The following is a 25,233-nucleotide window of genomic DNA, read 5'->3' as shown; positions in this document are numbered from 1 at the left end:
AAAGAATCAATTGGGGAGATTGCTCTGCTTTTGTTGAGGTGAACTAGGACAAACTGGCTCTCATATCCGCCTATCTTGTTGAATTGAAGGAGCAAGCCCAGACTCTCCTTACTACAAGATGAATGTATGAGGTTGTATGGGGTCGTTGGTTATTGGCATGCCTTCATCGGTCAGGAGCCAGTGGAAGTGCCTGGTAAGATGTATATGCATACCGATGATGCGTATGCGGAGCGGGAGCAACGGCTTCATTGGAAACTGGGAAATTGCAGACGAATCCCAGGTTAGCTTGAAGGTTGGCCATTGAATACTCCCGTGTGGGTATTTATGTTTGAACTCTCTCATATTTGACAGCTACCCTGGGGCCCCTCCCATCACAAGGCGCCTAGCCGCCCGAAGCCACCCGAAGATCACCGTTGGCTAACTGCCAATTATAGTTACTCAGTGGGAAGTCTGGGTGGTCGCAAAATGTTCCATTCCTCATAAGCTCGGAGTAGCATTAGGGATGGGCTGTTTCGAAAGGGTCATCCATCTTGCAGCTGCATTGTAGTTTGACGCCTTTTTCTATCCACTAATCGAACCCATTCCCGCCTCTGTGAACCCCCTGTGTGCGCACTAATGGGGTTCCCACCACTGCAATCCGCATTGCATGTTCGCTCCAAAGGTCATTCCAATTTGAATGCTCGGGCACTACAGACGGTCCTCGAGCTGCGTCAAAACCAGGAGGGTCCTATGTTAGCTTCCTTCCTGGGCCATAAAAGGTGCTAAATCACCCTCGAATCGCCATTCCATCTCAATTGTGTTGCTAGATGGATTATTTGTTATGATTTCAATCCGCCGATATCGCTAATGTCTGAGGCCCATCTGAGAAATCTTCGGGGAAATATGTGAGGGTGAGAGATAAAGTGATCCCGCCAGATGGACGGAGTACGGAGTATGGAGCCCTGCGGCTTTGGCCAGACCTCCTGTGCAGAGAATGCAAGTTGGGAGGAAGCAGATGTGTACACATACATCCTACGGCAGGGAGCTAAATCTCTGTGTGCCCTCTAAGTGTTGTTGACACTATACAATAGCCGGGATTGAACTTCCTAGATGCAATTATCCCTCAGGCACTGCATTAGGTAGTTCCGCTTCCGCGTGAGCTTCGGACATGTTCATCAAAGACAGCGCCATAAATTTGTTCTCCTGCCTCCCTTCCACAGGGAGATGCATTTCGAGTCGGCGCTGTCCCTCTGCTCTTGTACGAAACTTATGGGATACTGAAAAGGAAAAGCACATTCTCTCAGCGAACAATGAAAGACGCTTCAATTGAGTGAACAAGGAAGATAGACCAACACAGGAACACAAAAGAAAAGTGGAAGGCAGAGAGAAAGAGAGGGGGCGGGGAGGGGGTGGTTGAACCAGAGGCATGCATTCCAGCAAAAGCAGAGGAAACCACTCAATCACATGCACTTGGTAGAAACTGGGGATGTCTTCTACCGAGTTGGTGGGGAAATATGAGAAGATTGAGGGGAGCAAGAGGATAGCATGGCAAGGCCTTGTGCTATCTCGGAACAGGCCATCTCGATTTTCCAGTGGGCATGGATTACTTTGTACCTATGATATAGCTAGTCGGTTTTGACGGAGGGCTGGATCGATTTGTTGCGAACAAATTGGCCCAAGTTGAACCGCGACCGCGGCATTGAGTTTTGTATGCATGTGCACCTCAGTTATTCTTCCCTCCCGGTTGTATGCATCCTCGAGACGATTTGCCTTAGCCCTAACGAGATATACTCCGGTGCTTGATAAGAGTCTCTCACCCCAGTTTGCCCGAAATTCCTTTTGCTTTGGAAATTTTCACGGTCAGTACTCCGTAAATGATCTCCATTTCATCGTTTATAGATGCCCCACGTTCACGGATTCTGCCTTCAGTGTACAGGGAACATGGGACGGGAAACATCTGCATGCAATCAGGGGTCTACCCAAGCCGACGTCACTTCTGCTGAATTTTCGTTTCTTTTTCTCTCTTTTTTTCCGACGGAGACGCTGGTTGGTTCCTGGACCAACCAAGTTCGAACCGCTTCCAAGAAGGAACTTGCTGAGTGCCCCACATGGCTATTAAAGGACGTTCGCTTCTGACAACGTACAAGGCCGTTAGTTATCATAGATGCAAGAATGGTTGATGTCATCAGAGCATAAGTATGGCACCCGAGGTAGCTCGCCTGTCCTTATTGAGATCTTATAATTTACTGGTTAGCGAACGCCATGATCTCCGAGTGCTTTGTTGATATGGAATCGACTAGTATTTTGCTAGGAAAGCCTGTTTTACAGGCCATGCGTTGCAGACGAAAGCGAGAGTCTGCCGATATGGGCGGAAAGGTCTCGTGAAATTCCTTCAAGGTTGCAGATGTTCACCCCTACGCATATTATATGAATACCCGAGGGTTCCCTAGCTAACGGGTTATTGTAAGGGTAGCACCTACTTCCATTTCCCAACCAGCGTCCAAATGCTTTCTAAACCGGAGGGGAAAACAGCATACGGCCCGAGTATTGATTCCCAAAGATCTTCGAAGCCTCTTTTGTAGCGGGAACCCTGCCGATTGAGTTACACCGTCAATGTAAAATCTGGGCCATCGCAGGGACTTTTGGAACCATTTGATGGGGTGGCGCTTGATGGTAGGCAAAATTACGAGTGCATTCGGCGCAACAAAATTATGAATGGGGCTGCGCAGACACTCCAGTGGTGCCTAGGATCGGGTATAGACTGCCGTGCTCTTCCGCAATCGTCTTGTTTGGTTCCTGGAAATCATTTTGGCATGTTGAGACACATCTTTAGCCCACTGCGCCGAAATATCGAAGCGGATAGGGAATAGCATATCCACGTAGTCCGCACTTCTCTAGAGTGTACAGTGTCCAATATTCTATTGATAGCAAAGGGATGCAAAGGGCCAGGGAAGAGAGGGGGGGCCGGGGGGTTTTTCGTCAGTATAAGGGTAAGCTGGGAGGGCGTTTGTGAGAGGGACCAGCCCCATTCACTCTGCTTTGTCGAATGATAACTTTGCAAATACAACCACCACAAAGAAGCTACAATGGATCATGCTAAAATTGAAGGATAGTGAGAAGCCATCAATGGGGCATGTCAGCTTCTCTAGACTCCTCTGGACGTGCACGACCGGCATCGGGTTCTCAAGACGCCAGAACTTCAGTGGATGTAACATGACAACCGAGCGGGTATTGCTAGTTGCACGCACCCCGCTTCCCTGTGCACGGAAGCGCTTACCATTGAGCTTGAGGTGTACCGCCATGAGAATGCACGGACCCCAGCGAGCCATGGTTCGGAAGCATGAGGATTTGCTCGTTTATTCAAGGCAAATTTGGCCTTGTCTCACATTGGACGACGATTTTTCGGCTCATTGAGCTCGAATGGCGATCGTCGGATATCTCAGCATTTCAAAGCCCGCTAAATGCCAATCTCGCAACCATGGCTTTCTGGTAGCTAATGATACCGCAGCGGTGAGGTTTGCTCATCCATGGGCCTGACTTTGTGGTGTGGGCTGAAGGTTGGAAAGGATGATCGGGTCCAGGCGAGAAAAAAGCTGGATGCCACCGACATCATAGCTTTCTCACATTCAGGAAACGGACGGAGAAACAGAGTACTCTGTACAGGATGCTCTATGAGTTTAATGTATCTCAGTACATGGTTGCTGGGGCGGGGCGAAAGGATAAAGAATACATCTTTCTGCCGGTTGTTATTTTTAACCGGATCTCCTCCGTAAAGACTTCCGAACCCGTTACTATGTAACAATGCACCGCGTACGGAGAAGAGTACATACAAACGGAGTACTCCGTATATGTATGTATATTCTCCGTACATACTCCGTACAGTATACACATCTATTCCGGATATACATTTCACGCCATGCGAAGAAACCAGGTGGTGATAGAGTCATCTGGTCAATTGCTTCATTTGTGTTTCTCTCCCGGATGCATTGAAAGCAAAAGCAGCCTGGTAGACGAAGGACTGAATTCTTCGATATCTATCACTTGATTTTCGCCCAGATTTGGCTCTCACGAGTCTGGGCGATCCAGCTGACAACAAAAATCGAAAAAAAAAAGATCATGAGCGGGCCCTGATGATCGCACTAGGCCGAATCCGGACCGCTTAGTCAAGTGACACGCCCAGTTCTTTGCTGACGCCACAATACACGGTTAGCGATGAGAGCTAATCGCTCTATGAGCCAGAATCTGCGGGCGGCTAATAAATCCCTTCGCCGGGGAGTATAAAAGGGAGTACTCCGTACATTCGAGGATAAAAAACCAGGGTTGGAATGGATAGGCTTTGAGAGCAGAGTCACCTGTCCTGCGTAATTGTCACCAGGTGGACACATGGACAAGAGGCCCGCTCAATCCATGTGCTCCCCAGGCTCTTGGTAAACCTGGGGATAATTGGTGGGGTTTCTGGAGTTGGTGGGTGGGTTTTACGGGGGCCGCGGTGGCAATTGCTTCGTTGACCGTGTGCTCGATATTAATTGCTTTCACCGGTACGGAGTACTCCATACGCCGTATTTTTCACTCATTAGTAACGTGTTAAAATTTCCAGAGTTACCCAAAACGACCGGCGTCTGTTTTCACCTTATCTGGCGTCAACTCCATTTCTGCCCTCACGCTTTGTCTCGGAGGGCTCCCTGGATTGATAGAGTTGAAAAAAGAGCAAATCCACACTGGATACACTGTACATTCGCGAGGAGACAATGCGGTTATTGTGTGTATGTAATGCATAGTTCCGATGACTTTGTGTGCTCTTGGTCAGTCAGCCACGCGAAATGAGTCAGGGGCCTTGTATGAGTCGTTACCAATTTCAATATGCAATGTTACAGGGAGCTGAGGCCCGAAGTACCGCGCATGCAGCGGGTATTCACGACGCTTTCAACAATCTCAGTCACAGGTCAAATATAGAGCCGTGAGCTTGAGAAAGCACCTGATGCGACACTCAGCATTTTCGGGTTGTCCCCTTTTGACGGAATGAAGGTCAAGCACGTGGAAAGGTCGGAGATGGGTCCGGAGAACTCCATTCGGGGCAGGATGGCGGTCATTCGACGCTACATCTGAAGTCTTACCAGCCCTAAAAAACAGAGTATCCTCTTCAACCTTAAATGGCTACGGAACACAACAGGATAAAATTCAAAACGGTTTCGCAGCACCTGAGAGACATATCTTGATTTCACTGTTCTAGAGCGAAAGCTTAACATTCTTGGATGATAGTATCAACTCAAGGGCTCTTAGGTGGGATCTGCTGTTCTTAGGCAAGCTGAAGCGACACCCCATCTGATGTGCATGGACATTTTGTGACATGTATCGATACCGATACTCTTTTGCAAAATACACATCGCCGTATTGAATACACGTGCCGCTCGAGTTCGGCATGTGGTTAGAGCAGATGATTGGCTGACAAGCTCATGCCAAGGACGGACTCTTACGAATTGGGTAATATATTACGTGCAAAACGGGGGTTCTGCGTATCCGTAGTTCCTGGTCCCCTTTTGTAGAGCTACCTGAACCCCGACGACTCCCATCGCCCTCCACACATCCCACCTGCCCACTAAGCATAGTGACCGGAGCACGCACCACCAACCTTTTCTCCCATGCTACTCTTAACCTTTCTCTTTCGATCGCCTTAACCGCCTACTCGCCTGGTCCCCCTCAACTAAGGCGATGAGAATTATCTCTTCCTTTCTCTTTCCCACCTTGAGAACTCCCTCAGGACATTCCTTACTTCCCTTCGCTGCTCGATACCCAAATCTTCGTCCCTGGCAGGCCCATTTCCATCTCAAACCCATGCATTTAAACGCCTCCCGTTATTCGCTCCTCTGTGCACAGTGATTCTCCGCCCTATTATACTCCAACCCGACACATCAGCCTGCTCTGGTGTTTGAACATCCCATCCGTGCCTCGAGCAGCGACTTCAGCCTTCTATCCACCGCAAGCTTCCCACTCCGTCCAACAACCTCGGAGTCCTCTGCGATTCGTACCGTGTCGGGTTCATCGCGGCTTTTATCGGCATCCTTCTTCAACGTTCGACTTCTTCCATTTATCGTCTAATCGCATCGTCTAATCTACGCATCGTCAGCTGCAGTCAGCCCCCCATTCTGTGGTCCAGGACCCTCCATAGCTAGCTGCCTTCCTCCATCTAAACACCTATTCGCCAGCCCCGTCAATCTTTCACCGCTATTGATCGGAAACAGCCGGCTGTCTAGGTTTACCCCGGATTGCAGCGCCTATTTCGACCGTTCTTTTTGGGAAGTTGGAAGCCTGTTCTCTACACCTGCGTCGTGGTCATATTGGTAACGATGGGTGGGTGTTTGAGTTCGAGTCCGGGCCATAGCCCGGATGAGATCGTCGACCAGAAGAAGAGAAGCCAAATGATTGACAAGAAGCTGGAGGAGGACTCAAAGAGACTGCGAAGGGAGTGCAAGATTCTCCTCCTTGGTAGGTTTTTGGGCAGCGGTTCACAATCATTGATTTAGTTGGGAGGCCCTGACTCGCTGTTGCAGGTTCCGGAGAAAGCGGAAAGTCCACGATTGTGAAGCAGATGAAAATTATCCATCAGAATGGTTACACAGTTGAAGAGCTATCGATGTGCCGGCTCACCGTCTATAAGAATCTCCTCGAATGCGCAAAATCACTGGTGACCGCCATGTATGACTTTAATATCATGCCGACCAGTTCGAAAGTGCGCGAGTTTATGGAGTATTTGGACGAATACAACATTGATCCCGACCCAAACACCCCTCTTGATCCCAAAGTTGGCGAGGCCGTTACATATCTGTGGAATGATCCGGCCGTTCCGACAGTCCTTGACCGTCAGAATGAATTTTATCTGATGGATTCAGCACCCTAGTACGCCAGGACATATCCCTGCTCCTGATAAGAAGGTTCAGTGCGGATGGCTAACTCTTTGTCGCTAGTTTTTTCGATGAAGTAAAGCGCATTACGTCGCCCGATTACATCCCGAATGAAGCGGATGTCCTTCGAGCGCGAACGAAAACAACCGGTATATACGAAACAAGGTTTACAATGGGTCAGCTTAGCATTCAGTAAGTCAGGCTTCTACATTCTGAGAATGGTGGTTTTGACAAAGACTTTTCAGCATGTTTGATGTTGGTGGCCAAAGAAGTGAGCGCAAAAAATGGATTCATTGTTTCGAGAATGTAACGTCGATAATATTTTGCGTGGCGCTGAGCGAATATGACCAAGTGTTACTGGAGGAGAGCAACCAGGTATGTTACTATGACTCCATATATATAGTGTTGCCAAATATTTACGGAATTGGTTTACAGAATCGAATGATGGAAAGCCTGGTGTTGTTTGATTCGGTAGTCAATTCACGCTGGTTTATGCGGACCAGTATTGTTCTATTTTTGAATAAGGTGGATCTCTTTAGACAAAAGCTCGCACGATCGCCGCTGAGCAGGTACTTCCCTGACTATTCAGGGGGTAACGATATTAACCGAGCCGCCAAATACCTTCTTTGGAGATTTAATCAGGTGAATCGAGCGCACCTGAACCTTTACCCTCAGTAAGGAATCCGATATATACATTGTCGTGGAGTTATTCTAATATTTATTCTATAGCCTAACTCAAGCGACCGATACTTCAAACATCAGGCTTGTCTTCGCTGCGGTCAAGGAAACAATCCTGCAGAACGCCTTGAAGGATTCTGGAATCCTTTGAGCCTTCCGGGAAGCGCCAACCGCTTCCTTCAAACTAACCTCTCTTACCTTCCACCCATATATCTATCCTCATTTTACGACATCTACGTCTCTCAGGGTGTGGCATATATCTACAATTCTGCGCCAGAGAAACATAATCTCCCTATCCCGTTGGTGTAGTCGCCTGAATATGTGCTATTCTACGACCGGGCTCCAAGCTTATTTTTCAGTGTTTTCTCGGACTTGCACGGCGTTACTTGGGGAACGATAAATTGATTCCATTTCCGGCGCCGTGTGGCATGATATGCATATTGTTCTATACACTACCTGTTTCTGGTTCGGTTTCTTCGGGATTTCAAATGCGAATTTGTTTAAATTCTTCGCCGAGTTCACTCGCGCCCAAAATCTTTTCTGGTTCAGTTGATCGATTCAATTTATACCGAGTTACTTCACACGCTCAATCCCCAGGTTTCTTATTTTGGCTCTTTGACCTGGAATTGTCTTGTATGGTATTTAATTCCACCCTCTGCCACCATTTGCTCTAATGACCCTGTTTTCCTTTTTTTTTTTTTTTTTTTTCCTTCTTTTTGAATGTCATTGACATGCACCAGTCGGGGTTTTCCTATTATGTTTTGAATATTGGGGGTCTGTATATTTCGTGTTTGCTCTGTGACACGACGAAGTCTCATGTGTGACTCGGATTTTATTTATTTTATTTTTTTGGCAGGGCTTTTTTGTCTTCCCAGTTTTTTAGCAGTAAGGTTCTTTTCGTCGGGTGTTAAGAACTTGAGCATGGGCTTGGTGACGAAAATTTGTGGGACTCTCTTATCGCAGCCCGCATAAGCTATCACATCATATCTTGCTCCCATGATGTATTTCGAGATACAAATGGCTGAGCCGGAGGTTAAATTATTAAATGCTGAGTTTCTAACCGCGCCACGCGTCGCGGTTATCCCTTGTGGGCTTGAATCCAAATCATCTGCAGATGTCTGTCAGGAGACAACAATGTGCACTGTTATTCGAGAGGATGTAACTCGGCAGTGGCAAACTGGGGAGTCAGCAGCTTTGTAGTCCGTCACGGAGTATCCACAATGGAGAGTCCAGAGCAATGACGTTGTGAGGATGCTATGCTGGGGCGCTGCTTGATTGGAGATCTACATCCTGGTGGATTAGCTCAGAGAGTCGCAGCCCGAGCTGGAACGGCGGCCGAGGATCTGTGTGCCCTGGCTTTTGTCCCCAGCCTACATTATAAGCCAAAGATGGCCAGACTTTCTCATCGTGACCCATTGTGGTTTGTATCCTATATGGATCATTCCCTGGAAATAAGGGCTAGACTTTAATATGCCTTGACCGTCGTCATCTGGTGTACTCTGGTACATTGGCACCCTTTACTTACCTTTCCCGGTCCCAGTTGCATTTCCCCGCCCACATGGCTTAATGTACTGGCAGAGAGCTCTCATACTGGCCGAAGCGGGGTGGCACAGATGACTCTCGGGCTGTCATCAGGGTGCGTATACAGGGCGGAGTGTAACTACTTCGGGAGGTGGCCGAACAGGATAGGAGCGTGCTGGAGATCCAGGTTGACGATGCGTGCGGTCGGAGCAGCCGATGACATAGTTACCTACCTCCGCCATCAGGTAGAGGTACACCTGGTACATCCACCACCGTGGAACCCCCCCTCCTTGCTTTCCTCTCCAAAACTCTGTTTCGACCTCAGGTGTTGTTGTTGACGCCTTGTTGGACGGCTCCCTGATCGTGTGCTTTGCAATTGGGATTTCCAGCTAGAATACGGAATATCTCGTTGATATCTCCATACAGGCCAGGGCTTTTTCGACACGACCGCATCTTCTTAATAGCAGCTGTGTAAGCACCGTGTCCTACGTTGTGTTCCTGTTTTACGAGTTTCTGTGCTGCCATCCCTCTCCCATCGTGTCTCCCTATTTGCCTAGTTCCCATCGCTAGGATTTCTCCTTTGGATTCGGAATATTTATTGCTGCTGTTCTCAAATGCAAGCATCCTCGCACACCAAGATCCCCTTGGCCGACCATTCTTCCTGCTTCAGAAACAGCATTCGAAGTTACGAGTCACTTGCTAATTAGGTAGTCAACTTGAAGGCGAGACTATCTGAGCCTTTTCCATCGTTTACATTCCCCCGATGGCCTCTGCTCTGCGGGAACGCCGCTCCTCCATGGGAGCTCCAATTTCCGAGCTGCAAGGTCCTGTAGGACCTGGCTTCAGTCGGCCGAAGCACAAACGTACTTTTACGGGCTTTGGGCCAAGGGATATCAAGAAAGTCGTAGCTAGCATTCCTGAACCGCAGAGACAAGCGTGAGTTTGATTTTAAATTTGTCCTTTTCGGCGTATATTGATGCATCTCGGTCAAATACGTCTTGAATCTGCGGCTTTTGCTTTAGAACATTGCTAACATACTGTGTGCTTGTTGCAGCTGGCGGAAATTCGTATGTCCACTGTATCTTTCACCATGGTGTTTACATCGAGCTAACTTAGACCCCTTATAGGCTCCTCAGGCATTCAAAACAAAGGAAGAATTTGAGGTATGCTAAAGCTTTCAAGGGAAGCATGCACTGCGTTAAGAACGTCGATGCTGATCCGCAGTCGTAGAAAGAGGTTGTTCGCCATGTCGAGACCACCCTTGCACGCTCTTTATTCAATTGCGATGAGCTGTATGAGATTCCAACCCCATAATATCTGTAGGGGTTGAGCTAATATTATCTTCAGGGCCGCATACTCTGGAACCGCTCTCGCATTTCGTGACCGACTGGTCATTGATTGGAATAAAACTCAGCAACGTCACACCTTTGCTGATCAAAAAAGGGTGTACTGTATGTCGTGAGGTCCGTGAAATCTGCCGTTACAATGTACTAACAGCCTGTTGTTGTGGCATCATAGACCTCTCTCTCGAATTCTTAATGGGGCGTGCCCTTGATAATGCGATGCTGAATGTGGGGCTCAAGGATGTTGCGAAAGGTGCGTGTAGATTCCATTTGGGCCTCGTCCCGGTCATTAATATCCCATCCAGATGGCTTGTCCGATCTCGGTTTCCGTATCGAGGATGTAATTGATCAAGAGAATGATGCTGCGCTCGGAAACGGTGGCTTGGGCCGTCTTGCTGCTTGTCTCCTTGACAGCCTTGCAAGCATGAATTATCCTGCTTGGGGCTATGGCCTGCGTTACCGCTATGGTATATTCAAACAAGAAATCGTCAATGGATATCAGATTGAAGTTCCGGATTACTGGCTAGACTTTAACCCTTGGGAATTTCCCCGACATGATGTAACTGTGGATATCCAATTCTACGGCGAAGACAAAAAATACCATGATCAAACCGGAAAGCTCGTTCATTCCTGGGAAGATGGCGAAATTGTTCAAGCAGTAGCATATGATGTTCCTATTCCTGGCTATGATACACCAACCACGAACAACCTTCGCCTTTGGTCGAGCAAGGCTGCTAGCGGCGAGTTCGACTTCCAAAAGTTTAACGCAGGCGATTACGAGAGCGCTGTTGCGGATCAGCAACAGGCCGAGACTATCTCTGCAGTGCTCTACCCTAATGACAACCTTCAGCGTGGAAAAGAACTACGATTGAAACAGCAATATTTCTGGTGCGCAGCTTCTCTCTTCGATATTGTTCGCAGATTCAAAAAGACGAAGCGGCCATGGAGCGAATTCTCCCATCAAGTTGCTATACAATTGAACGATACACATCCTACTCTTGCGATTGTTGAGTTGCAGCGAATCCTTGTTGACCAGGAAGGTCTTGACTGGGACGAAGCTTGGGGCATTGTTCAAGGAACATTTGGTTATACAAATCATACTGTTTTGCCTGAAGCATTGGAGAAATGGTCTGTCGACTTGATCCGGCATCTGTTACCAAGACATCTATCCATCATCTTTGATATCAACCTCGGATTCCTGCAATGGGTCGAGAAAACGTTTCCCAACGATCGTGACTTGCTAACCCGCGTATCTATCATTGAAGAGTCCAGCCCGAAAATGGTGCGAATGGCGCATTTAGCAATAATTGGTTCTCACAAGGTCAATGGAGTTGCCGAACTCCATTCTGATCTCATTAAAACGACAATTTTCAAAGATTTCGTTGAAATATATGGCCAGGATAAGTTCACCAACGTTACCAATGGAATAACACCGAGAAGATGGTTGCATCAAGCGAACCGTCGCTTATCTGATCTCATTGCTTCAAAACTTGGCGGGTACGAATTCTTGAAGGATCTGACGCTGTTAGACAAGCTAGAACGCTATCTGGACGACAAAGAGTTTAAGAAACAATGGGCTGAGGTCAAGTACCAGAACAAAGTCAGACTCACCAAGCACATTTACGATACTACTAGGGTTAGAGTCAACCCCGAGGCACTATTTGACATCCAAGTCAAACGAATTCACGAATATAAGCGGCAGCAGCTGAATATCTTTGGCGTGATTCACCGGTACCTAAAAATCAAAGCTATGACGCCTGAGGAACGTAAGAAGGTTATCCCTCGAGTGTCTATTTTTGGCGGAAAAGCCGCTCCGGGTTATTGGATGGCAAAGACAATCATCCACCTTATCAATAAGGTTGGAGAGGTCGTGAATAACGACCCAGAAATTGGTGATCTGCTGAAGGTTATCTTTATTGAGGACTATAACGTCAGCAAAGCGGAGATGATCTGCCCAGCTTCTGATATCAGCGAGCACATATCAACTGCTGGGATGGAGGCTAGTGGCACAAGCAACATGAAGTTCGTGCTAAACGGCGGACTTATTATTGGGACTTGTGACGGTGCGAATGTAAGGATGTTACTTGTCAGATTCTAGCCCTTTTGAATTCACTAACAATGATAAATATAGATCGAAATTACCCGCGAAGTTGGCGAGCAAAATATCTTCCTATTTGGTAATCTAGCTGAAGATGTCGATGACCTACGACACGCCCACGTCTATAATCCGTCGAGCATAGAGTTCGATCCAGACCTTCGTGCCGTCTTCGATTGTATCCTCTCCGGAAAATTTGGTAGCGCAGAGGAGTTTTCAGCGATTATCGACTCTATCGTTGACCATGGAGATTACTATCTCGTGAGCGATGATTTCCATTCATATATCGAGACACAAGGTCTCGTTGATGACGCATATAAAAACCAGGATGGCTGGGTTGAAAAGTGCATTCAGAGCGTTGCGAGAATGGGGTTCTTTTCTTCGGATAGGGTTATTTCTGAATATGCTGAAAGCATTTGGAACGTTGAACCTGTAGAGGTGAACGAATAAAGGCACTCGTGGTCTATAAAAGGATCCCAATCTGTCAAGCACATGAGCAAATGAAGAGGTCGACCGGGACTGATCACAAAATCAATTGATACGTTTTTGCCTTTTCAACGTTGTTTTAACGCAAGGAGAATTGAACCTTTATTATCCAATTTGTACTCGAGAATGTGGCACTATATTACCTGCATCGATATTTCTGGATCTGTTGCATTACTTCTATATGCATAAGCATTCGCTCGAACTTTTTTTTCCCTCTTTTCTTCTTTTTTTCCTCCCTACCTAGCTACGTAGAAATCTTAAAATTCGAGTTGATGGAGAATATTGCAGTGGGTTAGGAAGGAGATATCGCTTCATGCAATCCTCGTATCAACTGTAATTGTATGTTTCTTATCAATGGTAAAACTTGGTTTCTTCGCTTCCTGCCATCCATATCATTGCACTATATACAGAAACATCATTAGATGGATTTTATTAGGACCTATCAGCTAGATTGGTGGGGTCAGATACGGTTCGTACACAGGGAGTCCTCTACAAGTAGCGCCGATGATAGGTAGTGAGAACGCCCACAGGATGGGCCAGGCTCGTAATACTATCATGCTGTCGTGAGTTCTGCAATTCTTTTCTCTATCTCTGGGATCGCGCGGAGTTCAAGGTCAATCTCTTCCTTCTCACTGTCGAATCAAGTTAGTAAAAGCCCAAAATTGCTCTGAGCATTTCAAGAAAACATACTCTTCAAGTTTTAGTCTTTTCTCCCAATCCAGGCCCGTAAAAACGTAATGACCTTGTCCATCGAACTGCAGGATCTTCTTATGGTACTTCCACAAGCTCCGTCGATGCGACACAGTCATCAACGTAACTCCCAATCTCTTCGCCGTTTCGTACATCACCTTCTCAATCTCAAGCGTGACAGATGACGTGCACTCGTCTAGAATAGCATATTTTGGCTTATGATAGAACAGTCGGGCCATTGCAATTCGCTGCTGCATACCGCCTGAAAGCACGTCACGCCATTCTTCTTCAGCATCCCAACCACCTGGTCTATCGACAATAGATGAGATTTCGAGGATGGACAAGATATCATAAAGGTCAGCATCGGTTGTTCCTTTTTCATGCATTTCTTTCATGCCATCAGGATAGATAACCTGTTGACGTAAGGTGCCGCGGGACAAGTACGGGCGCTGGGGTATATAGAAAATTTGATCGAATGTTGGCTTTTTAACAGTCCCTCCATATACAGGCCACAAACCACCTAGGATGCGGAACAAAGATGATTTACCACACCCGTTCGGCCCAACAATAAGTAGATGTTCACCTGGGTGGACTGAGAAAGAGAGCTTCTCAACAAGAATGTCACCATTGGGTGAAACGATAGGGACGTCGGTAAATTCAATTGAGTCACTTTCAGAGATCGTACCCCGTTTGCTTAGCACAGCAGCATGACCTTCGATTGATGCGGAAGAAACAAGCTTCTTTTCGAACCTGCCTTTTGATATATCGTCGATAACCTCGAGAAGGGAAGTGACACGAGTGGTGTGGCCGGCTAACTGAGAGATCTCTTTATAGGAGAACATTACGCGGCCAAATGCATCGGAGGACGAAAGGAGCATTCGGCGGTTCGTGACGAAACCTAGGCACACAATAAGTATTTCGTCGAACAGGAAGTGCAATCAGACTTACTTTCAGTTCGGTCGCCCATAGTAGACGAAACCTGGCCAGGGATTTTGAAAAACACGGGAAAACTGCAGAGTATCAAGCCCAAGGCACCCCAGAAATACTTTATAACGAAATCCTCCATGAATCCGTGATACAACCTCCTCCGTAAAATACGGTTAACATGCTTTATTAAGGTAAAGTATCCCTTGTCTAAGGTGTCTTTTTCCGATTCATGACCATGATACAAGGCGATTTCCTCGCTATAATCAATCAATCGCGTGTGTTGGAAACGGAATTCTCCTTCGAGCTTCGCCTCATCGGCAACGTATTTGCCGAATGGTGGTGTAAGAGCTCGCATAACATTGGCGGATAATTGGACGAGAAGCGACATAATAAAAAGGCCTTCTCCACCAACGCTCTTTGAGAGGGAATAGTTATATATAGCCATATCGAGGATTGGTTTTGCTAGATTCGAGTATAGCTCTGCAAGGCTGTTTGAAAATCGTGCTATATCGACCGTGATAAGCTGATCCGGATTTTTTATTCGATCATCAAGCGCTGAAATTGTGTAAAATGTCATATTAGTTAGGTACTCATTTTGAACATACTCGGTTAGGCGTTTTCTGTATTGCAAGGCAAGCTGGCACTGGTGATACGATAGCTGTTGAAGAAAATGATTATTAGCAACTGGTCTTTAACGAAGGAGTTCCAGGTCCAACCATCGTACCATGGAGTTTGTGAATGTTGCGGGAACCGCCACCATCATCCACCAGACCAGACCCAGTAGGAATTCCCTTCCTTTGCCCCTGACCAAGCTACTGACAAGTTTTCCATCAAGTTCGGCGACGTAGAGACTTAGAAGAGTCCGGAGCACAAGGAAGACCGAATGACTGAGCAGGAGTCTAAACTCTTTGCTCTTCCATCCCGGAATCACAATTCTGAGCAATCGCGCCAAATTTCTCAGGAACTCCCTGTTTAAGCCTATCTTTTTCCGTGGCACGCCCTCTGTGCCGCCAGATGCATCTCTATCATAACTCCGGGTCATCGGCCGCTCCCGAATCTCCGCCTGTCGCTGGGACGCTTTCTGTTCCGAAATAGCATTGTGGACACGCTTGATGAGGGCAAGGAAAAGAGTCAAATAGACGCCACGGGATATTGTTTTGCGATGTTTAAGGTATTTGCTGGTTAGCTGAGAGAGCGCGCGCCCGATTGCGCGTTCGGAGAGCACGGGCTTAGATTGCAAGATCATGTTGTACGAAACGAAGCGTAGGGGATGTCGCAACTTGTTGTAAGACAAATGAAATTGGGATCAAGGCAGCAACGGACTCTATAACAGGTTCGTTCATTGATCCCGCGAGCCAGTCCAATGAAATTCACATCGATCTTTATCTTCGACGACGTAAGCCAAGGAGAGCAGTGGGAATTATATGTACGAGTATAACGAAATAATATACACCTACTCCGTAGATATATCAGCAAATCATTTAAGTCACAGCACCAGCTTCAGGCGAGGGTTATCAAAGAGGCTGATGGCCGGCCATCTTTCAGTACTTTTGGGAGATGCGACCGATGGCGATGCTTCCGCCTCAAACCATGTCGCCGCCCAGCAACGTCGCAAACTTTCATGTGAAGCTGGCACTTCCCGTTCTTGGCTGAGCCGAGGATCGCCGATTTTGCTGACGTAAGATAGAATCACGTGCACGAGCCACAGCCCCACCAACGCCAAGCCACTGGGACTCCAACTGTTGCGAACTTCATCCCGAGAGCAGACTTCATCTCAACTGACCACGGGGGCCACCGCTTGCGATAGCAGCATACCAGGGTCGCAATTGATCATGTCTCTCCATTTTGACATGATCCTTAAAATGTTACTTTGACGCCCCACTCAACCGCCCGTCACAGCTACCCGAATCCGTACCACGATCCGGACCACAGAGCCCTTTGAACGACACAATACCCTTGAATGGCCGCTAGATGGGGCTGGCGGCCTTGCAATCTCTGCCTCTGGGAAATATGGCATTAGCGATGAATTTGCCTAAGCCATCTTGTCTCGACCCGGCTGTTGAGACCTTGCTTTCTGCGTCTTCTTTCTTCATATACTCTGCGTACCTGATTCAAGATAGATAAAGAGTTCAGAGAAGTTGTCGGTCGATGGCCGCAAATGTAGAATCTCTTCTTCTAGTATGTTCATTTTGCTGTTTGGGCCTAGATTGTTACCTGCTTTACTAGCAGCGTCTGGCGGCCATAATTCTCTTGTGCCTGCCGCAGTCCACAAAGCTTGATCGACAACGGGCTACCTTTATGGTAAGCGTATAGCAGTTTGAAAGAGGTAGCTAGGGATTGAGAATTGGCTGCTGGGGCATTCCTATTCTACCTGCTGATGCTGGGAAGAAGCATAAATATGCCTCAAGCGGCAGGTTTTGCTTCTCAGTGCACAGTGCCAGGCAATTTAGCTCTAGCCGACGATCTCAACCTTTTATATGCTTCTTCACATTCGATGTGTTTGTCAATATAAGATCATAGGGCTCCGGGGTCTCCTTGTTGGCCTGATTCACGTCCTCCTTGTCACGTGCTGCACAGATGTATATTTTCGCAGAGCTCATCGGGCTCTTTCACATTTCCTTTCTCGCATTGCTCTCATTCCTTCATGAGGACTTTGTTGTTTCCAAGCTTTTAGCCTGACAATTGATTTCTTGGTTCGGTCCTATAAGCCTTTCAAGAATCCTCTCCTTCACCTATATGTTGCTCCACGCGGTAGTTGCAAACTAGCCAACGCCAATATGCCCTTCCCAAACATTCCAGTTGATCTGTTTGAGTGCATACTGGACCATGTAGGCTTTCCTTTATCCCCAGTTTGTGTTTCATATTGCCAATAACCTGCTTGTCTGCTCCAGCTTACGCCGTCGGACTTGGTTGCTCTTACTCAAGTCTCAAAGCTGTTCAATGCTTTTATAGTCCCACGGCTATACTTTCACACAGTACTTAAGATCGATTCACTTGAGCACAAGTCAGTTAAGGAAGACCAACCCAATTATGAGGTTTGGCTGGAAGCTCTTAGAGGACTCGTGTCAAACTCACAAAAGCAATGTGAGAGTGTGCATAAGCTCACTATCTGCGGAGAGTACGCTTTCGGAGAAAATAAGTCAAAGCATGGGATTGATCGAACCATAGTTTCCTCTAGGTCACAAAACATCCAAGGAGCTGTATCCTCTCTCGTTAACTTCCTGCTGGAGATGGCGCTCCCAAAGATGGCCCAGTTGATTGACATAGAGTAAGTCTGCCACGAGGTACCCGTTTCAGTGTCGCTGAGTAGGGGACTGAACCTTGCTGCAGGTGGTTGTCAGGATTTCGGCCCTCGAACAGAATCTTCGAGGAACTATCGCTATGTCCGCTAAGATCTCTTTCCTTTAACGCCGGGTTGATGGTTAACTATCACGTCCAAGAAAACATGTTTCGCTATGCAAGCTTGAACCTTCAAAGGCTTGACTGGGATGGAATCGAGTCTCTGCGCCTTTTCAACCTCAATGACCTCGAAAGCATTGGATTCATAGCTCGAGTAATTCGACATGCAGGAGGCCAACTCAAAGACCTTCAGTTTCATTTCTCACTACCTTTCCCTAGGGACAAAGAACAGGATATTCCTCCACTTGATGCCACTGCCTGGCTTCTTGGTGAACTTGGCCAGGCTCCCCAGCCAAGGCAGCTCCAAGCACTAGGCATATATGAATCCGGAAAGGTCGACCTTACATTCTTGTTTCATATCTTTGATGTTTCAGTCCTTGAACACTTCACTTTTATGCCTCACTGGGGTGATTTTTCAGAAACTTCCGCAGTGTGGAGTGAACTGCACAAACGTGAGGTTAAATTGAAGTCTGTTATGGCTGACCACCAGGGGGAGGGAATGGAAGCTTACTTTTCATCCTTTGAAGGACTGAGGGAGCTGTTCCTGCAATATGTCGAAACAAACCTGGCTGTTTCCCCCTTATGTGCCCGACACTGGAGCACTTTAAGGACAATCTTTCTGCCCCATAATCAGCATGCCATGGAAGACCTTGGGGCTATCATCCAGAACTGCACTGGTCTTAAAGAGCTTGGTATGATGCTTTACACGTCAAGCATAGTGAGTGCAACTAGTTTTCAGCATATCCCGTCCAATCATGCGACAATTATGTGATTGAACGACTAAGCGTCACATGTTGTTGCTCCCGCTGTCATGAATATAAAGCTGACCACCAACCCTCTCTCTTCTAGCACGCCATCTACAAACTCTTCGAACAAAGCCGCTTGCAGTCGGTATTCTTCTACACAAGCTCCCCAGATCCAAACCCAAACCGACCCGTCCACAATGCTGAGATAATGTCCCCAAAAAACTTCATCAAACGCTTTGTAGAGTACTTTGCAGGCAGCCCACGTCGGCAGCGCCCACAAAACTTTTCCACCTTCTACCATGGCCTCAAAAGGATCTCATATCATGACTCCTTGTGGGTAATGACGCCGACCAGTGAAGTGTTCATCGAAGGGTCCACTTATGATTACATAGCTCGGGGTAATCACCCGAAGAGAGTCAAGATTCACGACACAGGCATGATAGCCACAGTTAGAGAGGTGAACCAGTTTGTGCTTAATGAGTTTAGGGAGAAAGGTGTGCGCCTGCTGCCGGTCCGTGTTCAATGGAGCAAGTACAGGGGTGATAAGACCGTCGAGAGGCTTATCGACTATCTCATAACGAAGCACCCGGAACGGACTGCGCATCCTTATGCGCAGGCAAATCGCTTCGTGGAGCCGCGGTTAAGATATTAAGGCGGAAGAAGGGCATATCTATACGGCAGTTAAGAATGGAAGGTATCGGCCGGAAGGGCTTATTTACAAGAGTTTCTTGCTTAAGGCTTACAGGAAACTCAAAGGGGGTTGGGCTAGGAAATCCAAAGGTGAACTTCACCCTGGAGATTATGACTGTTTTCTAAGGAGTTTAGGAAAGCTTTGGCCTGTTGGCCTACTTACACCTTGTGAATAATGCTTTTACTGACTGCTTTATTATGCTTACACACTTCAAACCACCATGGGCCATTATTAGTAGACAGGATTGTATCAGCCCTACTGAAGGACATCAATTTGAAGGCGCAGTATGCTTTTTGACCAAGCATCAAAAGCCATAAAAGGAGCCAGCTAAAAGGAGCATAAATTAAGCTCCACGCTCACACAAAAAGCCTATGCCAAAAAAGAGGTACTATAGCTAGGCATGACTGCTTGCACCAATCCATAAGCAGGAACCAAAAAAAAAAAAAAAAAAAAAAAGAAAAAAGGAGGGGGTAATAATTCAGTGCTACTAGGCACATAAAAGCAATCATAAATCATCCTACACAAGATTCCTACAACCCCTTTTACCAATCACCAATATAGAGAGTGAAGAAAGAGAATTTCACTGCCGCCAACTCATCCCAGCATCTTGTTCAATCCCCACGACTCCTTATACCTGCATTGATCAACGCCACAATCTGGTCCTCCTTGAACTCCGCAAGAGCATCGGGGTCATGTCTCTGCAACTCCACCAGGTCTTCAAGGCTAGCGGACCTCAGTCCTCGGAGAGACTGCCCCTCGTACGAACCCTCGCGCATATGTAGTGCCAATTGCGGATCGGACTCGCTGCTGCGGAGTTGTTCCAGTTTCTTCTGCAGCTCAGCGATGTTCGGCGGCGATCGTGAGATGGTTCCATCGCCATTGTCTAGTTCAGAGTTGAGCACGTCGTGACTCAGACGTTGCCCTAGGCGAAGCACACGGCCTTCTTCGGAGGTCAAGGCCCGAGAGTGGAGAGACGTGTTGGAACTAGTACGCGATAAGCGGACGGCATATCTATCGGCGTCATCGTTTTCAATGACGCCATTCTCTGGGCTCTGGCACAAGCCAGCTCCTTCGTCAACGTCGGAGTTCTTATCGGCCTGGTCGGATGACGGGAGGGAGAATTCAGTAGCAGGGCCGGCATCTGTACCCGAACTCATCTCGGCTGGGAGACGTGTATCCGGGAATTCGTCTTCAAACCGCTGAATCATTCTTTGCAGCGTGCCATCAAGGAATAGAAGACGTCCTACAAAACAAAATCAGTTAACTACTAAAAAGCAAACCTCATCAAACGTTGGAGGGCAACAAAGCACTTACGATAATTCAAATCATTGCCGGCCTTGTCTTCACGAACAAGAGCCGGCTGCAACCGCACACGTATCCTTCTCGCTGCATTTAGAAGATTCTTGGACATATCTCGCGGTTTCTTATTAACACGGACATGGCTGAGACGACGCAGCGGGGTCGATGCGCCGCTGGGTGGAGGGGACAGGTCGCCAATGGCTTCCACTCCACCGTAATCTGTGTTTCCCAAACAAACTCCCAAAGCTTTCACGACGCCACTACCCCCAATTACATAATCCTCGTCAGGGGCAAGATTCGCGTCGTCAACGGTACCGTTAGCTTCTTCATTATCGCCATGGCCAACAAGATGGGCGAGGACATCTGGAATTGGGACAGCGTCTTTCTCTGAGATTTGGCCGTCTGCTGCGGATGACAGCTGTTCCGCAAGTTCGCCCCTTTCGAGGTTACGGAGGGAATAAGCGACTATCTGCGAAGCTAGCGCCTTGACGATTTCATTATTGTCCGCTGTAGGAACGTCAATCTCCACTGCAATCATAGTCTTTGATACTCGAACTGCAGCCATGAACGAGGCGTAAAGAGCACAGGCTTCTTCTTGGGTAGTAGCATCCTTGGCGGCAGCTAATGCCTCGATCGCCGAATTTTCAAGGACACTGATATGGCAAAGCTTGGGGCAATCGGGCAAAATCTCGGCTATAGCTATTGCTTTCTCGGAAGTAAGGTCTACATCAGCAAGGTGCACGCGTCTCAGTTCTGGGAGCTTCGGTAGGTATCGCCGTAAAGTTGCAAGGGAGTCGGGTTGTATAGTAAATAGTTCTTGATTATGCGATAGGTCGATGAATCGGAAATTAGGCAATACTATCAGCGCTTGAAGGAGATTGGCGAGAGTCTTGGGAACGAGTGAGCAATCCGCTAAACTGAGCGCTGTGAGCGGAATAGTCTTTTGGAACGCAGCGGTGAGCAGGTCCAAATGGTCGTTCAGGTCGTTGCCACCCAAGTCCAAACCTTCGCAATGTCCAGCATTGAAATATTTAATGACGTGCCGAAGACCCTCCCTTGTTAAATTATTGTTTGCAAGGCCAAGCCTTCGAAGACCGATAGTCTTGGCGGCATCGCAGATCTTCTCCAGATCTTCGGTGGAAGGACAGCATTCGCTAATAACAAGTTCCTCCAAACGATTCTTCGCAAGTCGTTCTGCTAGCGCCCGAGAAAACACTGTCGCAATACTGGCAGACGGACCGGTAGGCCTCGACACGGATGTCGGGCTGTTACTTGGCGGTGGTGGTGACGGGAACGGGATTCCGGAGAGGTCGATTCCCCTGAGCGAGCGAGACATGTGAATGAAAAGGCTTACATGGCGCCAGCCCTCAGGGCCGATTTTGGGATTATCCTTCAACGATAGTTTCTCGATTGCGCCAAACTTTTCCTCTTTCACTAGCCTATCTGTCTTTTTGCTGCGTTTAGAGCCTCTTGCAAGTCTGGCGGCTTCAACGGTTTTTGTAGACAATAAACCCGCCAGAATAACCCGAACGGCCTCGTCAGTTAGCCCGCAGTCCTGTAGTATCAACTTGCGGACAGGTACAATCGCAAGCCAATCGCTGAAGGTAACAATGTCCTGAAAGGACATTGCGAATCCAGTAAGATCTAGGACGCCAACAGTGCCCGGAGATTCTGCAAGGGATGACGAGGGTGAGGAGATTTGCTCAACAAGCTTTTTCAGTATACCAGTCTCTCGCAGCTGGCAGCAACGGCGATAGATTCTCACAGGATCCGTAGTCGGCTGATCTTGACCACGTTGGAAGCGATGTGGAGATGACGAGTTTCCAGGGTCGCTCATGTCAAAATGCAGAGGAACACTGCCACTCTCCTCTGCCAGTCGCCGCTTTCGTTCTTTTCGTTCTTTGCGCTCTTCTTCCGACTTCTTCTTCTTTTCTTGTTTTCTCGTCATTTCCTTGGCCGGAGACTTGCCCCAACCATCTTGTACTGGTCCGGTGTCATCCATTCCACTTAACGACGGAGAGGGTGGTGTATGTTGTGCAGCTTTAAGAGCCACACCTTCAGCTTTTTCAGCTACCTTGGCGTCCTTCTTTTGACTGGACTTGCTTGACTCGGTTCCATTCACCTGACTTTTCCCAGCCTTTGATTTGATATCTTCGTCGGAGTCAGCGCGGCGAGAGACCCCAGCTATCTCAACATCAACGCAAAACGCAACGCGACGTAGTTTTGCCTGGTTTAATTCCGGAATCTTGCACCTATCGCGATCGCGATCGATATTCATGACCCGGCGTTCACAGATAGACCCTCCATGGGCGGCCGTCCGGCCCAATCCACCACCGCTAGATGCAAGTTTGCGAAACGCATTATGAAAGAACGAAGGATTCTTGGGGGAGTGGGAGCCGAACGAGCCTGACTGAATCTCCCTCTCGCTATCCTTTGGTGAATACGCAGCTCCGAACGGGTTCAGTGACTCCGTACGTGGGCTGTGTGCTTGCAATCTGGAATTGCTGGGGGCGTCTTTCATATGGCTTTGCGCGGGAGGCGTTGAGCCGGAGCTGAACTTGGAGCTCAAATTAGATATCCATGAATTTCGTCTCGAAGCGGTAGGCCTCGCGTTCGAAGGCTTATGGCCAATCGGGATAGGAGTTGTAAGCGAGGGTGGCAACGGTTTAGTGTCAATTGGAGTCGGAGCATCTTTATCTTTCTTTGATTTGGAAGACTGGCGAACGAGGATCGGTGTACTTTTGGCGGTCGAACTCAGGGATGTGCCGTCCTTGACCTCTCCTCCCTGCTGTGGTTTCGGGGTCCCTTCCGCGGCCGGGGCCAGTGGGAGAGGGGTGGCCTTGGGAGACGGTCGAGAGGATGCAGACTTGGTTCGGACAAGGTTATCTAAGAAAAAAAGACAGAAAGGTCGTTCGAATCAGCACTTTCACAGAAGAGGACCTCCTGAGCATATCTTGGTCGCAATTTGGAGATTGCTTGCTAGCTGGGTCAAGGTAAGGAAACTGAAGGCTCATGGGCAGCAGTGCATGTTGGGTTCTGCGATCACAAAAACTCCCTGGGGAATATATATATATATCGGTATATACCTTTCTGGGAATGATGCAACCAGCTCACATCAACAGTATCAACGCCGTCCATCTTGGAGATTCACGCCCTTCACACAACCTTCAAATTCTCGGGAGAAATGCCCGTGCGATGAGATGGATGTCCCTAGGTCGATGACGCTCCAGGGGGGTGCCGGCAGAGCGAATAATGCAACCGGTCAGGCCACGATTCCAGCGTAGTCGTAAGTCGGAGGGGGGTCTTTATTGTCGGGCACTGGAAGTTCTCAGCACAAAGCTGCTATCGCGAGCGGAGTATCGTAATTATGTATCCATCGCAAGTAACAAGCGGCACAAGGATCCAAAGACATTATGGTGAGGTTAGTCGTAATCCTTGGGGTGAAGATATGATGCCTTTGGGCAGGGCTCTGTTAGTGGGCGGGAGGGCTGTGGCTGAAAAAGGATCAACGAGGCCCTGAGCTCTTTATGAGATGGAAAGCGAGAGAAGCCGCAACATCCTCCTTGGAAATTAGTTCATTAGTTGGGGGAAGTGAGTTTTCGAAAAGCTTCTTTTTGGGATCAAAGCCCAGGCTCCTTTTTCCCACGCTTAATAATAAGGCACTGGATGCGAAATAACTAGGTTGAGGCAGCAGGCGTTAAACTCCTGGTTGGTGGAACTTCCGTCGAACGCCCGTGAGCCATGGAACGCGAAGACCCTTTTCGAGGGCCTTTTTGGCCGGCAACGAAATTTTTGCGCGTTGGAGGGCGCGGGCATGACCGGAATGACAAGTCTTGGCCTGCTGCGATCGACCTTGCAGCGTTAATAATTTTTATTTTTTTTATTCTATTTTATTTTATTTTATTTTATGTTGTTTTATTTTATTTTTTTTTTTCAATTCTTCTTTGTTATTGTGGACTGTTGAAATCGGCCTATCTCCTCGTAAAGTACTCCGCACCCCGTACTCCGTCGACTGCAACTTGCTGCCGGCCTCCACGCCAGCCCGCATCCCAAGCTCCGTTAAACACCCAAACAATTCATATCTCATGCCCTTCGCTCACGATTCCCAATCCCGACAGCCCGGCCAACCAGACGCCGCCACCGCGGATGATGTAATGCGCAGCGATTCCCCAGCTAGTTAGTCCGGTTATGGACCAGTGCGTTGACAGAAGCCACATGGATCTGGGCGCACAGAGCAAGCTGATTGGCCCGAACCCCGCCACTTGCACGGTGCCACAGTTGATCCGCGTTGGACGATGCAGCCAGCCGTGCGTCAGCACGGTGCAATGGACGTTGCAAAAAGGATGAACTGATGAAATGTATGGATGTATGGAGTACAAGAGTACGGAGTGCTCTGCGCTATGTATGTATGGTACCCTGTACATATGGACTCGGTATAAGTGAGGGGTGTCAGCTCTCCAACCTTTTTGTCACTTTTTTC

The 25,233-nt window shown here is 48.0% G+C and overlaps 5 protein-coding genes across 5 annotated transcripts; 3 read left to right on the top strand and 2 right to left on the bottom strand.

The window, feature by feature from the left end:
- The first annotated feature begins 5,663 nt into the window (after positions 1 to 5,663).
- Positions 5,664 to 8,646, top strand: GPA2 (Guanine nucleotide-binding protein alpha-2 subunit). The gene is made up of 6 exons (XM_003069280.2): positions 5,664 to 6,462; positions 6,528 to 6,873; positions 6,942 to 7,070; positions 7,124 to 7,253; positions 7,314 to 7,552; positions 7,608 to 8,646. The coding sequence occupies exons 1-6, from the start codon at positions 6,324 to 6,326 to the stop codon at positions 7,705 to 7,707; spliced, it is 1,083 nt and encodes a 360-aa protein (XP_003069326.1). The 5' UTR covers positions 5,664 to 6,323; the 3' UTR covers positions 7,708 to 8,646.
- A 747-nt stretch (positions 8,647 to 9,393) lies between these two features.
- Positions 9,394 to 13,215, top strand: GPH1 (Non-essential glycogen phosphorylase). The gene is made up of 7 exons (XM_066124972.1): positions 9,394 to 9,548; positions 9,789 to 10,013; positions 10,205 to 10,240; positions 10,308 to 10,369; positions 10,425 to 10,673; positions 10,726 to 12,491; positions 12,552 to 13,215. Exons 2-7 carry the CDS (start codon positions 9,841 to 9,843, stop codon positions 12,963 to 12,965), a joined length of 2,700 nt encoding a protein of 899 aa, XP_065981053.1. The 5' UTR covers positions 9,394 to 9,548; positions 9,789 to 9,840; the 3' UTR covers positions 12,966 to 13,215.
- A 320-nt stretch (positions 13,216 to 13,535) lies between these two features.
- On the bottom strand, positions 13,536 to 15,864 carry D8B26_005721 (uncharacterized protein; the record flags this gene model as incomplete). Its single annotated transcript, XM_003069278.2, has 4 exons — positions 13,536 to 13,633; positions 13,692 to 14,589; positions 14,640 to 15,276; positions 15,343 to 15,864. 4 exons carry the CDS (start codon positions 15,862 to 15,864, stop codon positions 13,555 to 13,557), a joined length of 2,136 nt encoding a protein of 711 aa, XP_003069324.2. The 3' UTR covers positions 13,536 to 13,554.
- A 1,531-nt stretch (positions 15,865 to 17,395) lies between these two features.
- D8B26_005720 (uncharacterized protein) lies at positions 17,396 to 19,415 on the top strand (the record flags this gene model as incomplete). Its single annotated transcript, XM_003069277.2, has 4 exons — positions 17,396 to 17,446; positions 17,510 to 17,886; positions 17,949 to 18,735; positions 18,867 to 19,415. The coding sequence occupies 4 exons, from the start codon at positions 17,396 to 17,398 to the stop codon at positions 19,413 to 19,415; spliced, it is 1,764 nt and encodes a 587-aa protein (XP_003069323.2).
- Positions 19,416 to 19,732: 317 nt separating this feature from the next.
- On the bottom strand, positions 19,733 to 23,989 carry D8B26_005719 (uncharacterized protein). Its single transcript, XM_003069276.2, has 3 exons — positions 23,840 to 23,989; positions 20,769 to 23,639; positions 19,733 to 20,697 (listed from the first exon to the last, which is right to left on the bottom strand). Exons 1-3 carry the CDS (start codon positions 23,889 to 23,891, stop codon positions 20,066 to 20,068), a joined length of 3,555 nt encoding a protein of 1,184 aa, XP_003069322.2. The 5' UTR covers positions 23,892 to 23,989; the 3' UTR covers positions 19,733 to 20,065.
- Positions 23,990 to 25,233: the final 1,244 nt, after the last annotated feature.

Source organism: Coccidioides posadasii, chromosome 3, assembly GCF_018416015.2.
Source record: "Coccidioides posadasii str. Silveira chromosome 3, complete sequence".
In the NCBI taxonomy this organism is placed as follows: Eukaryota; Fungi; Ascomycota; class Eurotiomycetes; order Onygenales; family Onygenaceae; genus Coccidioides; species Coccidioides posadasii.
Note: the sequence above shows the minus strand (reverse complement) of the source record. Positions and strands in the feature narration are given on the sequence as shown.